This window comes from Carcharodon carcharias, chromosome 11, assembly GCF_017639515.1.
Source record: "Carcharodon carcharias isolate sCarCar2 chromosome 11, sCarCar2.pri, whole genome shotgun sequence".
In the NCBI taxonomy this organism is placed as follows: domain Eukaryota; kingdom Metazoa; phylum Chordata; class Chondrichthyes; order Lamniformes; family Lamnidae; genus Carcharodon; species Carcharodon carcharias.
Window position 1 is genome coordinate 97,239,734 of NC_054477.1, and position 13,771 is coordinate 97,253,504.

At 45.6% G+C, this 13,771-nt stretch overlaps 1 protein-coding gene across 1 annotated transcript in view; it reads left to right on the top strand.

Moving 5' to 3' along the window:
- The window catches only part of arhgap42a (Rho GTPase activating protein 42a), a 533,191-nt gene that overhangs the window by 431,224 nt on the left and 88,196 nt on the right, over positions 1-13,771 (top strand). Inside the window, exon 13 of the mRNA XM_041199402.1 lies at positions 8,908-8,970. Coding sequence (XP_041055336.1) covers positions 8,908-8,970 — 63 coding nt within the window. The remainder of the gene's footprint in view (positions 1-8,907; positions 8,971-13,771) is intronic.

The window sequence follows — 13,771 nt, forward strand, 5'->3', positions numbered from 1 at the left end:
GATGTAGAGGAAACCGCATTGGCAGCAGCGAATGCAGTAGACTAAATTGAAGGAAATGCAAGTGAAATGTTGTTTCACTTGAAAGGAGTGTTTGGGCCCTTGGACAGTGAGGAGAGGGGAAGTAAAGGGGCAGGTGTTGCACTTTCTGTGGTTGCATGGGGACGTGCCATAGGAGGGGGTTAAGGAGTAGGGGGTGATGGAGGAGTGGACCAGGGTGTCCCGGGGGGGGTCGATCCCTGCGGAATGCCACCGGGGGGCTGAAGGGAAGATGTGTTTGGTGGTGGCATCATGCTGGAGTTGGCGGAAATGGCGGAGGATGATCCTTTGAATGCAGAGGCTGGTGGGGTGATAAGTGAGGACAAGGGGGACCCTATCATGGTTTTGGGAGGGAGAGGAAGGTCTGAGGGTGGATGCGTGGGAGATGGGCCGGACACGGTTGAGGGCCCTGTCAACCAGCATGGGTGGAAAACCTTGGTTAAGGAAGAAGGAAGACATGTCAGAGGAACTGTTTTTGAAAGTGGCATCATCAGAACAGATGCAATGGAGGCAAAGGAACTGAGAGAATGGGATGGAGTCCTTACAGGAAGCGGGGTGTGAGGAGCTGTAGTCGAGGTAGCTCTGGGAGTCGGTAGGCTTGTAATGGATATTGGTGGACAGTCTATCACCAGAAATTGAGACAGAGAGGTCAAGAAAGGGAAGGGAAGTGTCAGAGATGGACCATGTGAAAATGATGGACGGGTGGAAATTGGAAGCAAAATTAATAAATTTTTCCAGGTCCAGACAGTGTTCTCCAAGAATTCATTTTTGGATCTGTTATTCTTTAAAACGTTTCTAAAGACTTAGATTTAGTCCTCATACACAAATCCTTAAAGTTGACTGGGCAAGTTGATTTGAAGATGGTCAAAAAGCATATGGGTTTAGACACAGAGGAATAGAATATAAAAGTAGAGATACCAGACATTCATGGGCAATAATCTCCAAAGTGAAAGCATCTTATGTGAAGGGTATCTGGAACAAATGAATATATTTTTTTCACACAGAACTCATAGTTATAGCTTTATTTTTAAACATGTGAAGGCCCCCAGGAATGGGAAATGAGATGGGTGGAGCCACTAAATTGTGCAGGAGGCACAATTCCCAATTGCAGGAAGAAAGTTGGGAAGTTAGTTGGCACTGGATTAAAGATGGTTTGTGGTTTCCTACGGCTAGCAGCTGGAGGTTATTTTTTATGCAAGCTCTTTAAAACACATGGTTGCCGGATTAAATTGTACCTTTGCGATTAAGTCGGCAGCAAACTAGAAACCTGTGCCTTCAGATTCATGACTGGTTAAAGATGGCATTCTGCAGGCGAGGTAGTCTCCCTGGTGGATTTGTAGTACGAAAGAGCCGTTTTTCTTGTATGGGTTACTTTGTTGGACCGGGGGGAGGAGGCTAAGCTGATGCATTGAGCTTGGGTGGCAGCTGTCCAGTGAGGCTGTGGCATGGCTGTCTGAGAGAGGGAGCTCTGGTCATGAAGATCAGAGGGAGGGAGCTGCCTGACAGAGGGAAGGTCAGTGTCTGCCAAGGCAGCTAGAGAATGATAGAAGGATAATTGAGGGCAGGTCAATACTGAGGCTGGAAGAGTTTAGGGTAACTGAGGGCAGATCGAAGGTGATAGTATGACAGTTGGCAGGTCCAGGATGCTGTGGGACAACTTGATGGTGATGGGTGGCAACTCTAGTTCGATGGACAATTGATCAAGGATGATGGTGTGTGGCTTGAGGGTCACATAAGGCAGCTGATGGAGAGAGGGTTGAGGGTCGAGGGTGATGGAAGGAATGTCAAATGTGGCTGAGGGAGGGTGCAGGGTAATGAACTCCAGGGATCCAAGTGTGGCAAGTGGGGAGGGGTAGAAGCAGTTCACACTTAAAATCCTCTCAGACAGCCAGAATGATGCTGCAGGCTTGTGGGGACTGGATGCCTGTGAGGTAATGGTGGGCTTGACGACTTCCTGCCCAGCCCCGCCACACCATTGGCCGTGCCCTGAATGTATATAGCATTCTTGTGCGTGGCCAGCTGTCCTGCCTTGGAACGGAAGCCCCAATCACTGCTGCAAAAAGATTTCACCCTTACCACTAGTTAAGCCTCAGCTGGAGTATTATGGACAATTCTGGGCACCAATTCAGGAAACATGTAAAGACAATAGAAAGGGTATAGTGGTAGTTTGCCAGAATGTTACAAGAGCTGAAGAACCTCACTTATGAGGAGAGGTTGGAAAGTTAAAACTGTTCTCCTTGGAACAGAGAAGGTTAAGAGGTGACCGAATAGAGGTTCCCAAGATGATGACAGGGGAAAAAATCCCTCTAGTGAGTGGATCAATAACTAGAGGTCATAGGTTCGAAATAATTTGCAAAAGATGTAGAGAGGAGAGGAGAGAAGTGTTTTTTTACTCAGCATTGTCAGGAACTGATGCGCTGTTCCTGAAAAGGTGGTTGAAGCTGATTGCCTGCTCACATCAACAACAGGCCCAAAATCAATACTTTCTAGTTCTACAGCTATCTATACCTCTTAAAGGGGAAGTGTAGTGTGGCTAGAGCTGGTATTGGAAGTCTTGCTTGTGCTGGGAAAGACATTGGATAGCTGAATATGGAAGAGAGCAGGCTTCCATGATTTTCAGACATTGCATGGGAGATCTTAGAGAAGATGAAGAGAGTTCTCCTGTATCCACAAGAGCAGTGTTTTGGCGGGGTTGTGAGGTGGTGGGGGGTGAGGGGGGGGGTGGGGGGCGCGCGGTGGAGTGAAAAATCAGGCCCTCTAAACACAGTTATAAAGGCAGTTGGATCAGATAGTTGTGGAGGTCAGTCCCAGGAGTTAAGCCTTGAGGATTTGGATTCACTTCCCAGCAGTTACATGGGCCACCTGCACCAGACTGACTGCAGCCGGTCAAGAAGGTGGCTTACTACCACCTTCTCAAGCGCAGTTAGGGATAGGCAACAAATGCTGCCCTTGCTAGTGACACCCACATCCCATTAAATAATAAAAATCAAACTTGATTTTGGTGTCGCAAGTTCAATGGCCTTGCACGTATAGTTAAGGTCAGTGAAAGCATCTCCAAATGCCGTATCCTACTACCTGCAGCATTAGCCTCAAACACTGCTCAAACCACATCACACATTCACCAGCAACCTCTATCAATCAGGAATCATACCTAAAATGCATATGCTTCACTTCACCCTCACACACTAAGCATTCTTGCAAGCCTCAACTTACACTCCACAGCTTACTTGCACACACAGCCAGCTATTCATCAATGAAAGCCACATCACCAAACAGCAGGAGCTAACCAGGGTGAGACAGCCACTCCTGCATGTCGCAGCCCCTGTGGAGATGATCCTGCTGGCCATTGTTGAGGCTGTGGTCAGCATTAGGGCTGAAACCACTGAAGATGATGATGTCCTCATATCTATTCCTTCTCACACTCCACTTACCCCTCATCCCAAACTCTGATTTAAAAGCTGCAGATGATGTAAGCATGCACTTCTTATCCCCCTTCCCCTCCCCACACTGCATCTCAGCCTCCCCCTTACACTTTTTCCGTTATGGATTCCCAAGAGTTACAGCCTGGGTAGGCAGAGCAATACCAAGATGCCACCAGCTCAGATACTTAGACACCAGGCATGGCTGACCTCCAGCTAGGATAGGGCAAGGCTAGTGCGTGGCCAGGATGCCGTAGGGTGAGAATACACACAGGTTCGGATACAGAGGGTGCGGATAAGAACTGTAATCGGGCAACCTACAGAAGAACATTGCTGGGTATGCACAATGATATGCTTGTTACTTTGGGAGCCCTGCCAGAAAGGCTGCATTCAATGTCAAGAAGCATGAAGAATACAGCACCAAGTTGGCACAGGGCTCTACACAGACCGTGGAACCCAACCTTTCCAGCATGGAAGTGGTGACTAACTCCAGTCACACACTCTTGCCCACATGTCTGTCCTTGGCTTGCTGCATTGTTCCAGTGAAGCCCAACGCAAACTGGAGGAACAACACCTCATCTTCCGACTAGGCACTTTACAACCTTCCGGACTGAATATTGAATTCAACAACTTTAGGTCTTGAGCTCCCTCCTCCATCCTCACCCCCTTTCTGTTTCCCCCTTCCTTTTTTTTCCAATAAATTATATAGATTTTTCTTTTCCCACCTATTTCCATTATTTTTAAATATTTTAAAATCTTTTATGCTCCCTCCACCCCCACTAGAGCTATACCTTGAGTGCCCTACCATCCATTCTTAATTAGCACATTCGTTTAGATAATATCACCAACTTTAACACCTATGTGTTCTTTTGTTCTACTGTTGTTGACATCTTTTGATGATCTGCTTCTATCACTGCTTGTTTGTCCCTACAACCACACCCCCCCCTTCACTTCTCTCTCTCTCTCCACCCCCCCACACACCTTAAACCAGCTTATATTTCAACTCTTTCTTGGACTCGAACTCAAGTTCTATCGAAGGGTCATGAGGACTCGAAAGGTCAACTCTTTTCTTCTCCGCTGATGCTGCCAGACCTGCTGAGTTTTTCCAGGTAATTCTGTTTTTGTTCCAGTCACACACTTATGGACTCAATCATGGTGCAGTGTCTGGGGGAAGTTGTAGCAGTTTCCGTTGCATCTCAAGCAGAAACCACCCATTTCTTGAGTGTTGCAGTAAAAATTCACTGCTGTTACAATGTCATAGAAAGAGGCCATTTGGCCCATTGAGTCCATGCTGACTCTAGATTGCAATCTAGTCAGCCTCCTCTCCCCTGCCATTTCCTCATAGCCCTCCAAGTTTATTTCCCTCAAATATCTACCCAATTTACTTTTGACTTTATTGATTGTCTCACCAGCCTCATAGGCATCAAGTTCCAGGTCATTACTGCTAGCCGCATAAAATAAGTTCTTTCTCACATTCCCCTTTTTCTCTTGTCCAAAACATTAAATCTGTGTCCTTTAGTTCTTGTACCGTCAGCTGATGGGAACAGCTTTTCTTTGTCCACCTTTTCTAAACCTGTCAAAGTCCTGCTCACCCCTTTCAGATCTCACCTCAACTCCTCCAGCCTAACGATGTAGCTTTCATCCCTCATCCCTGAAGCCATTCTGATAAATTACTTCTGCATACTCTCAAGGACCCTCTTTTTCAAAGCAACACTACTCACAATACCCTATTTGTGGCCTAATGTGGTAAATAAAGGTTCAGCATAACTTCCCTGTTTTTGGACTCAAGACCGTGATTTATGAAGCCCAAGATCGCATATGCTTTGCTAACTATTCTCTTAATATATCCTGCCACCTTCAAAGATCTATGAACATGAACCCCAGGGCTTTCTGTTCCTGCACACCCTTCCGAATTGTGCCATTAAGGCCATATTGCCTCCTCTTAACACTTCTGCCAAAATGCATCACCTCACATTTTACATTAAATTGTAACTGTCACTTATTTGCCCATTCTGCTAACTATCTATGTCCTGTTTCAGTCAATTGTTATCATCTTTAATGTTTATCACATTCCCAGGTTTGATATCATAGACAAATTTTAAAAGTTTACTTTTTTCCAATGTCAAAGTCATTTATATTTACATCAAAAAACCAGCGGTCCTAGCACTGACCCTTCGATGACACCACTGTCTAAAATCTTCCGGTCTGAAAAGCAACTATTTACCCAATTCGTTCAGTTTTTTTCTATTCTGAAGCCAATTTTTTTTCTCATTAAGCTGACAATGATCTTCCTTCATATTCCTCAATTTTGTTAACTAGTTTTTGTATGTGGTACTTTATCAAACTCTTTCTTAAAATGCATTCAGACAACATTGGTGCATTCCCTTCATCAAATTTCTCTGTTGATTTATTAAAATATTCAGTTAGATTCGTCATGCAAGTTCACCTTGCTGCCATGCAAGCCAAAATTGCTGCTTTAATGGTTGTGAATTACAGCATGCAAAAGAGTTTCAGGGTGTCACAGCAGTCCAGCATTCTGTCGTTCATTAAATTACTAGGGTTGCCATTGGCTATAAGGCGAGCAGCTGAGAAGGAGGAGGAGAAAGTAGAGAGGAGGAGCAGGATGGGTTGATTAGATTACGAGAATTTATGAGGTCCCAGGGGAGTAGCAGTCTTCACACCCCTGCCACTCTATCAGTGCCCTTGCTATTGCTTTTTAGCCAGCCAGTCCAAACTGCTGTCACCCATGTCAAGATGGTGCAGTCCACAGCTGGACCTAGAGCCATTCAGCATTGTCCTTAAGGGCCACCTGGAGTCTCTTCCACTGAATGTCAGCAGACTTCCATCAGCCATGCTGCAAACATTGCAGTAGCACCACAAAGGAACACTAGGACAGGCAAAGACCCATGGAAGGCATAAAATAAGGGAACAGACATGGGTAATTTGTTGACTTTTGTATACTATATGGCTTGATTTTATTAATGAATTTGGTTTGCATTAAGTATTTTGTGGTGGCTTTTATTTTTGCCTTGTGGCCAAGTGTATACTGCAATCATCAGTTAGAGAGGCAAAGTAAGATATAGACCTGGTTGTAAATGGAGAATTGGAATTTCAGTTACTAGTATGGCACTTGCATCAATTCTTCATGGAGGACCTGGACAGAAAGTGGTTGTCTAGGTTGCCTCAACTCATCTTGTTCCTGCTCTCTACTTTCTCCTCCTCCTCAGCTGCTCGCCTTACAGCCAATGGCAATATCTGACCTATTAGGTTGTGCATCAGGCAACAGACCACCCCTAACCTTGACACAACCTCTGTCAAGTACTGCAAGGTTCTTCCAGTATGATCCAAGCATTGTTTCAGCAGACCAATGGCCAGCTCTCTCTCATTTTATGTGGCGGCATGGCTTTTTATATGCATGCTGTGCATGTGTGTGTGGTTTGCATATCAGAATCATCAATTATGTTGTCAGTGGATAACCCTTGCTGCCTAGTAGCTACCCTTTGGCTTGCCCTGGTGGGTCAAATTTAGCTGCCACAGTGGACTCCAGCAGAATGAAGGCATCATAACTACAGCCAGGGCATTGACCGGAATCATTTGCTGCCTATGGCTGCGCATCAGCTGGACTTTGTGGGAATGGAATCCCTTTTATTTCCGGTATAGGGCATGCAGTGCCCACGAAGCAATGAGTGTGCACTCAATGGCACTGTGCTTAGGAATGCCTGCAATCCTAGCAAAGCTGCATTCTTACTCTGCCTGTTTGTTTCTGGCAAAAGGGAATTACATGTAATAAAAACAGAAAATGCTGGAAATACTTTGCACGCTTGGCAGCATCTGTGGAGAGAGAGACAGAGTTAACTTTTCAGCTGTATGACCTTTCATCCAAATTGGGAAAAGTTAGAAATGTAATAGGTTTAGAGAAAGTGAAAGGTGGAAGGCTGGCAAAAACAATAAAAGGGAATGTCTATGATAGGAGAAATTAAGTGTGAAATGGGTACATGGCGCAAAGAAAAATGGAGAGGTAAATGTGACAAGAAACAAAAGATGAGTCTTGAAGTGTGAATGGCAGGATCACAGATAGCTACCGTCCAAAAGCAAAGAAAGAGAGAGTAAACCTAAGCAGCAAAGAAAAATGAAACAAAATGGGTGAGGTGGTTACAATCTATAATTGTTGAATGAAATGTTGTTTATTCTCTTTGAACACAGAGCTTTAGTTACTTCCCTTAATGCAACAATGGGTGACAAACTGCAAGATCTCCAACTCTAGCCTGGAAGGAGCCAGACACATGAAAGTTCATCATCATGGCCACTCCACAGCCACTCTGTGGTTGCAGGTGGCAGATTTCAGTGAGGATGTCTTTACTGACGTGCAGACATCTCTCACGCTGTTCTTTGCTGAGGGTCTGTAGGAGAATTGCTCCTTGAACAGCCTGGGCGGATGTGGCTCCTGTTGAGAGTCCTTCTGCCCCTCCTCTTTCCCTCTGCTTGTTCTGATCTTTGTGTTCTCCATTCATTCTCCAAGTCATGCTGTATTCTAACAAGAAATCTTACCAGTGCACACATGTCTGGAAGCAATTAGTTTGCGCACAAGCCTTGAAGTTCATAAAAGGCTTCAACACCTGCCACACCACTCTCTGTAGACTTGTGTAACTTGAAATAATCATAGAAACAGCAAACACTTGTTGATTCATAGTGTTGAAATCCAAAATGGTGTCAAATCTGCACTTCCAGCAGATGTTCACAAATGTACATGTAAGCCACGCTCACCATTGCTATAAAGGCATTCGTAGCACCCAAGGAATGCGTGCGAACGAGCTCAATTTCTCTCCCCCCTCTCCCCACCCACCCAACACCCCTTACACTCTTATGTCTTTATCCTAACAGGATAGGACTCTTCGAGGTAATTTTAAAAATGCTTGTGAGCCAGTGGGAAACCATCTCATTCATTCTTTATAAATGTTTTGAGTTTTTGATATTACTGATGTTGAGTCTTTCTTTTTAATATCTATTACATATGAAGTATTTTGATTTTTTACTCAGTCAATTGGCTGAGAATGCTGGCAAAGTAACATTCTGTTGCAGTAAACATAATTTGCAGTTCAGATATGTTTAAAACCTGTTCAATATTACTTTTATCAAAGGGAAGAAAAGGCATTAACTGCCTCTTTTTTGAGTATTTAACAAGTTCATTTTATGCTGTATTCCATAAAAACTGGAGGCACTGACAGCACATGTAGGCATGGGAATTTCAGTAATTAAAAATTTAGATTTCAAAAATTCTACCTAGGCATTTGCTGGAGTGTGAATAAAACTCAAATTAATGTTGGTGAAATCTAATTTAAGATGCATGACCAACAAGAATGACACTGTAATTTCAATGTTTTGCTTCCCTGAATTTACTGACTTAATTTTTTAATTAGTTGTGAAACTTAAGGGACTCAATTTTGTTTTGCAGTGTACCTTAATGAGGCTGGTTTTAATTTTGTAAAGAAGTGCATTGAAGCTGTGGAGACAAGAGGTATGAGACTGACTGCTGTTTCTTAATACTTGTAAGCAATGACTTCTAAAATGGTAATTTTATTAAAATAACAAGACTATTATCCATAACATTGCGCATTCGGAGTTAAAGTACAAGCATTTTACTCAGGTGAGAAGTGTTGCAGGGTGAGGCTAATTGCACCAAGTGGGGCAAGGCGGCAAATTAGATTGGAAGAAAGTGAGGGAGCAGGGAGAAAGAGAGAGGAAATGGGGAGAAAGACAGGAGGAAGAAAGAGGAAAAGTGAGGATGCTAGTGACAGGGTCTGCAACATGGAAAGGGGAAGTGGATGGTTGGAAGCAGGTGACAAGCAGAGTGAGGGGCAAAACCCCTGCAGAGTCCCAGTGAAGGAGGGGAGTTGTGAGACCCTCTGTTTCTGAATACAAGATGGGGAGGTTGACGGGCTCTGAAAATATATCTGTAGGGAAGATGGAGTTTGTGAGATTAGAAAATATTCCAAGGGCTTTGTCCCAAAGACGTTTATGTGGGTGAGTGTGGTTGAGCTCTTGAAGATGATTACAGCTAGAGGGCAACATTTAACTGCTCATGAAAGTGCAGGACTCACATTTGGAGAAATAGGTGACAGCACTTATGACTTCTGTTCTGATTGACATTAGCATGTTCTATGACCTGTTGGAAGAGGAGAACAGCACTGAGAACAGCAGAGGTGCTGCAGAGTTTAGCTGGTCAAAATACTACTTCAACATGCTTGCTGCTGCCAGCATGAGGAGGGCCTCCAGAATTTCTTTGAGGGTTAACCTGGAAGAAACTACATGCAGAGTAGCTATAAAATTCAGAGGAGGATTTACAGTCAGGCAGTGGTGTTTAACCCCTATGTCAAAGTGCATGGAAGCTTTGCTAAACTGCATTGAAAGGTTCATGTTGCAGTTTTAATAAAAATTCAGTGTGTTTGTTTTGTTACTATTCTGGTTCACAAAACTGAGGGTGGACGTGGTTTGAGGGAATGGTGAGAATGACCGAGGGCAGAGTGAGGTTGGAAGAGTGAGGTAGTGGTAGAACGGATGGCAAGGGTGGTTGATGGGGTCTCAGAGGCAGACATGGACCCTGGGGGTGGGAAGTAGAAGGTCAGGGAGGTAAATGTGGATGGGGGTGGGATTTTTGGGAAGGAAGGGAATCTGCTCGTTCACCTGGACATCCAGAAGGAAAAGGGTGTGGCTGGTAGGTCACAGAGGGGAGGCGGAAGGCGATGCCATGAGGGTTAACTGTGATGGAGGAAAGGAAATGGGTGACTGGAGGAGGGAAAAAGATGGGGGGGTGCACAAAAAACTGCATCCAGACTATGCTGTCCAAATCAGAAGTGAAATGACAGTCGTGGTGGGCGAGATCCGGTGCTGCACGGGTGTGTGATTATTGGGAATGCAGAGATGCAGGTCAGCTCAGATGGACAACTGAAAGCAAACGTCAGCAGGCAACATTCAAAGTGCTCAGGACATTGAGATGAGTATGATATGTGAAGAATCCCCATGCATGGGAGAGTTCTTACATGAGGCTCCAAAAGGCCCTGCCATACACTTACACTTCCCCCTCCAGAATCACACGTTGGCCAGCGGTGGTAGAGGACGAGGTTGGGGGAGTCACAGGCAAAAGGGACGCGGAGGGAGAGGACAGCCTCTGAGATTCCTGACTAGATGACCCCGGGGTGTCCAGCTGCTGCACCTCCTCCCTTCGGATGCCCAGGGGCCTGACTCCTTGAGGGGAAGGAGTATCTGAAGGGATGTCGAGGTGCTTCATTTCTCTCTCTCGCACTGCTACTGCAGGAACTCACTCATGGCACCCACAATGGAGTGCAGGTCTGTGTGCATCTCCTTGTTCTGCTAGACCAGGTCTCCATGGCATCCACCATCCTCCCCATAGAGACTCTGGATTACTACCCGAGCCACGTGCAAATTGGCATAGGGACGCAAGAATAAGGGAACTAAACATGTGGCTAAAGGAGTGGTGCGGGAAAGAGGGGTTCCATTTCTTTCGTGGGGCACTGGCATCAGTATTGGAACAGGAGGGTTCTGTAGCGTTGGGGCGGTCTCCACCTGAACCGACCTGGGACCAATGTTCTAGCGAAAAGGGTAAATAGAGTGGTCAACAGGACTTTAAACTAGAAAGTGGGAGGGTGAAGGAAGGGTAAAACGCCAAGAAGTATGACCAATGGGAAACAAAGCAGCAGGTTAGCATGTGGGGGGGTGGATTCAACTTCATGGAAAATTATGAAAAAAATGAAAAGAACGGAGAGCCCAGGAGAGGCTATTAAAGCCCCCAGAACTCAAAATAGGACAGAGTGTTTGGAAAGGGCTAGGAATCTAACTTCTAGGAATCTAAGTTCAAGCACATCAGATAAAGGGACAACAATGAGAAAGGGGATGGGAAATACAGGACTGAAGGTGTTGTATCTGAATGCATGCAGTATACAAAATAAGGCAAATGAGCTTGTGGCTCAGATTGAAATTGGCAGGTATGATGTGGTGGGTATCACGGAGACATGGCTGCAAGGGGATCAGGACTGGGAGCTAAATATCCAAGGATATACATCCTATCGAAAAGCCTGACCTCAGTCGTTGGTAAGATTTTAGAGTCCATTATTAAGGATGAGATTTCAGAATACTTGGAAGTGTATAGTAAAATAGGGCAAAATCAGCATGGTTTCATCAAGGGGAGGTCATGACTGACAAATCTGTTAGAATTCTTTGAGGAGGTGATGAGTAGGTTAGACAAAGGAGTTCCAGAAGGCCTTTGACAAGGTGCCGCACAGGAGGCTGCTCAGTAAGATAAGAGCCCATGGTGTTAGAGGCAAGGTGCTAGCATGGATAGAAGATTGGCTGTCTGGCAGGAGGCAGAGAGTGGGGATAAGGGGGTCCTTCTCAGGATGGCGGCCAGTTCCGCAGGGGTCAGTGTTGGGACCAAAACTTTTCACTTTATACATTAATGATGTAGATGAAGGAACTGAGGGTATCCTGGCTAAGTTTGCAGATGATACAAAGATAGCTGGAGGGACAGATAGTATTGAGGAGGCGGGGAGGCTGCAGAAGGATTTGGACAGGTTAGGAGAATGGGCAAAGAAGTGGTAGATGGAATGCAACATGGGGAAGTGTGAGGTCATGCACTTTGGTAGGAAGAATAGAGGCATACACCATTATCTAAATGGGGAGAGAATTCAGAAATCTGGAGTGCAAAGGGACTTGGGAGTCCTAGTCCAGGATTCTCTTAAGGTTAACTTGCAGGTTGAGTTGGTAGTTAGGAAGGCAAATGTTGGCATTTATTTCAAGAGGTCTAGAATATAAAAGCAGAGATGTGCTGCTGATGCTTTATAAGGCTCTGGTCAGACCACATTTAGAATATTGTGAGCAATTTTGGACCCCGTATCTCAGGAAGGATGTTCTGGTCCTGGAGAGGGTCCAGAGGAGGTTCACGAGAACGATCCCAGGAATGAAAGGCTTAACATATGAGGAACATTTGAGGACTCTGGGTCTATACTCGATGGAGTTTAGAAAAATGAGGGGATCTGATTGAAACTTACAGAATACTGAAAGGCCTGGATAGAGTGGACATGGGGAAGATGTTTCCATTAGTAGGAGAGACAAGGACCCGAGGGCACAGCCTCAGAGTAAAGGGAAGACCTTTTAGAACAGAGATGAGGAGAAACTTCTTTAGCCAGAGAGTGGTGAATCTATGGAATTCATTGCCACAGAATGCTGTGGAGGCCAGGTCATTGAGTGTATTTAAGACCGAGATAGATAGGTTCTTGATTGGTAAGGGGATCAAAGGTTACGGGGAGAAGGCGGGAAAATGGGGTTGAGAAACTTATCAGCTATGATTGAATCGTAGAGCAGACTCGATGGGCCAAATGGCCTAATTTCTGCTCCTATGTCTTATGGTCTTATACACGCACATGTGGGCACCACTTCATCAGAGAGCAGGCAGATGCACTCCTCCAACTCACGTGCCACTCTGCAGAGGGCTTCCAACAGCTTTGCATGTTGTTCCTACGTCTTCTGCTGACCCTTCAGCTTGAGTTGAAAGGCTTGTCATCTGACTCGGATCTCACAGATGCTTGATTCCCAGCAGTCCGCCGAGTGCTGGGGCGCTCACACAAACCTGCCTCCTGCTGCTGTGGACATGCGTCTGTGTGGAGACTACCAGATTGTGAACCTAAGCCTGCTCTAGATCTATGTTCCACCAGGGTGTGTGTCTTTGCGCTGGTGCAGGATGTGGTTAAGCGGTGTGATGGTTCTTCCAGGCTGCTTATTTCCAACCCTTCGATGGAAGAGGTGTCCTCTTGGCTGGAGGTGAGGACGTGGTTGGAACTGAGGGACTGGTTGACTGAGGGTGTTGGTCACTTGGCAGAGCCCCTGTGAACTGAAGTAGAGATAAGTAATGCATGGCAGCAGAGTCAAAAGCAGGAGAGAGAGCACTCTCATTTGCGTTGAAAGAGGGATGATGTGATGCAGGATTCTTACGAGGGTGTTTGTCGGCGAACTCACTGTCACTGCAGGCATGGTCCATGTCCTCACCAGTTAGTGCGATGGCACACTCCTCAAAGTGGGTGAAGGGCCTAATGTGGGTCACTCCACCCCCAGTCTGGGACCTCTCCCTGCTGATCTGAGCCAGCTTCCCCTGCATGGAAACAGTTGGAGAGATTGTGAGCAGGACACATGGCATTGCGTGGAATGTATGTGTGGTGAGCTGAGCTATGGACAGGATGAGGACGCATGCTCGAGAGAGTATGAGCCTGAGAGAGATGTGAGGAGCTGTGTGAGGAGTAGTGATGTGT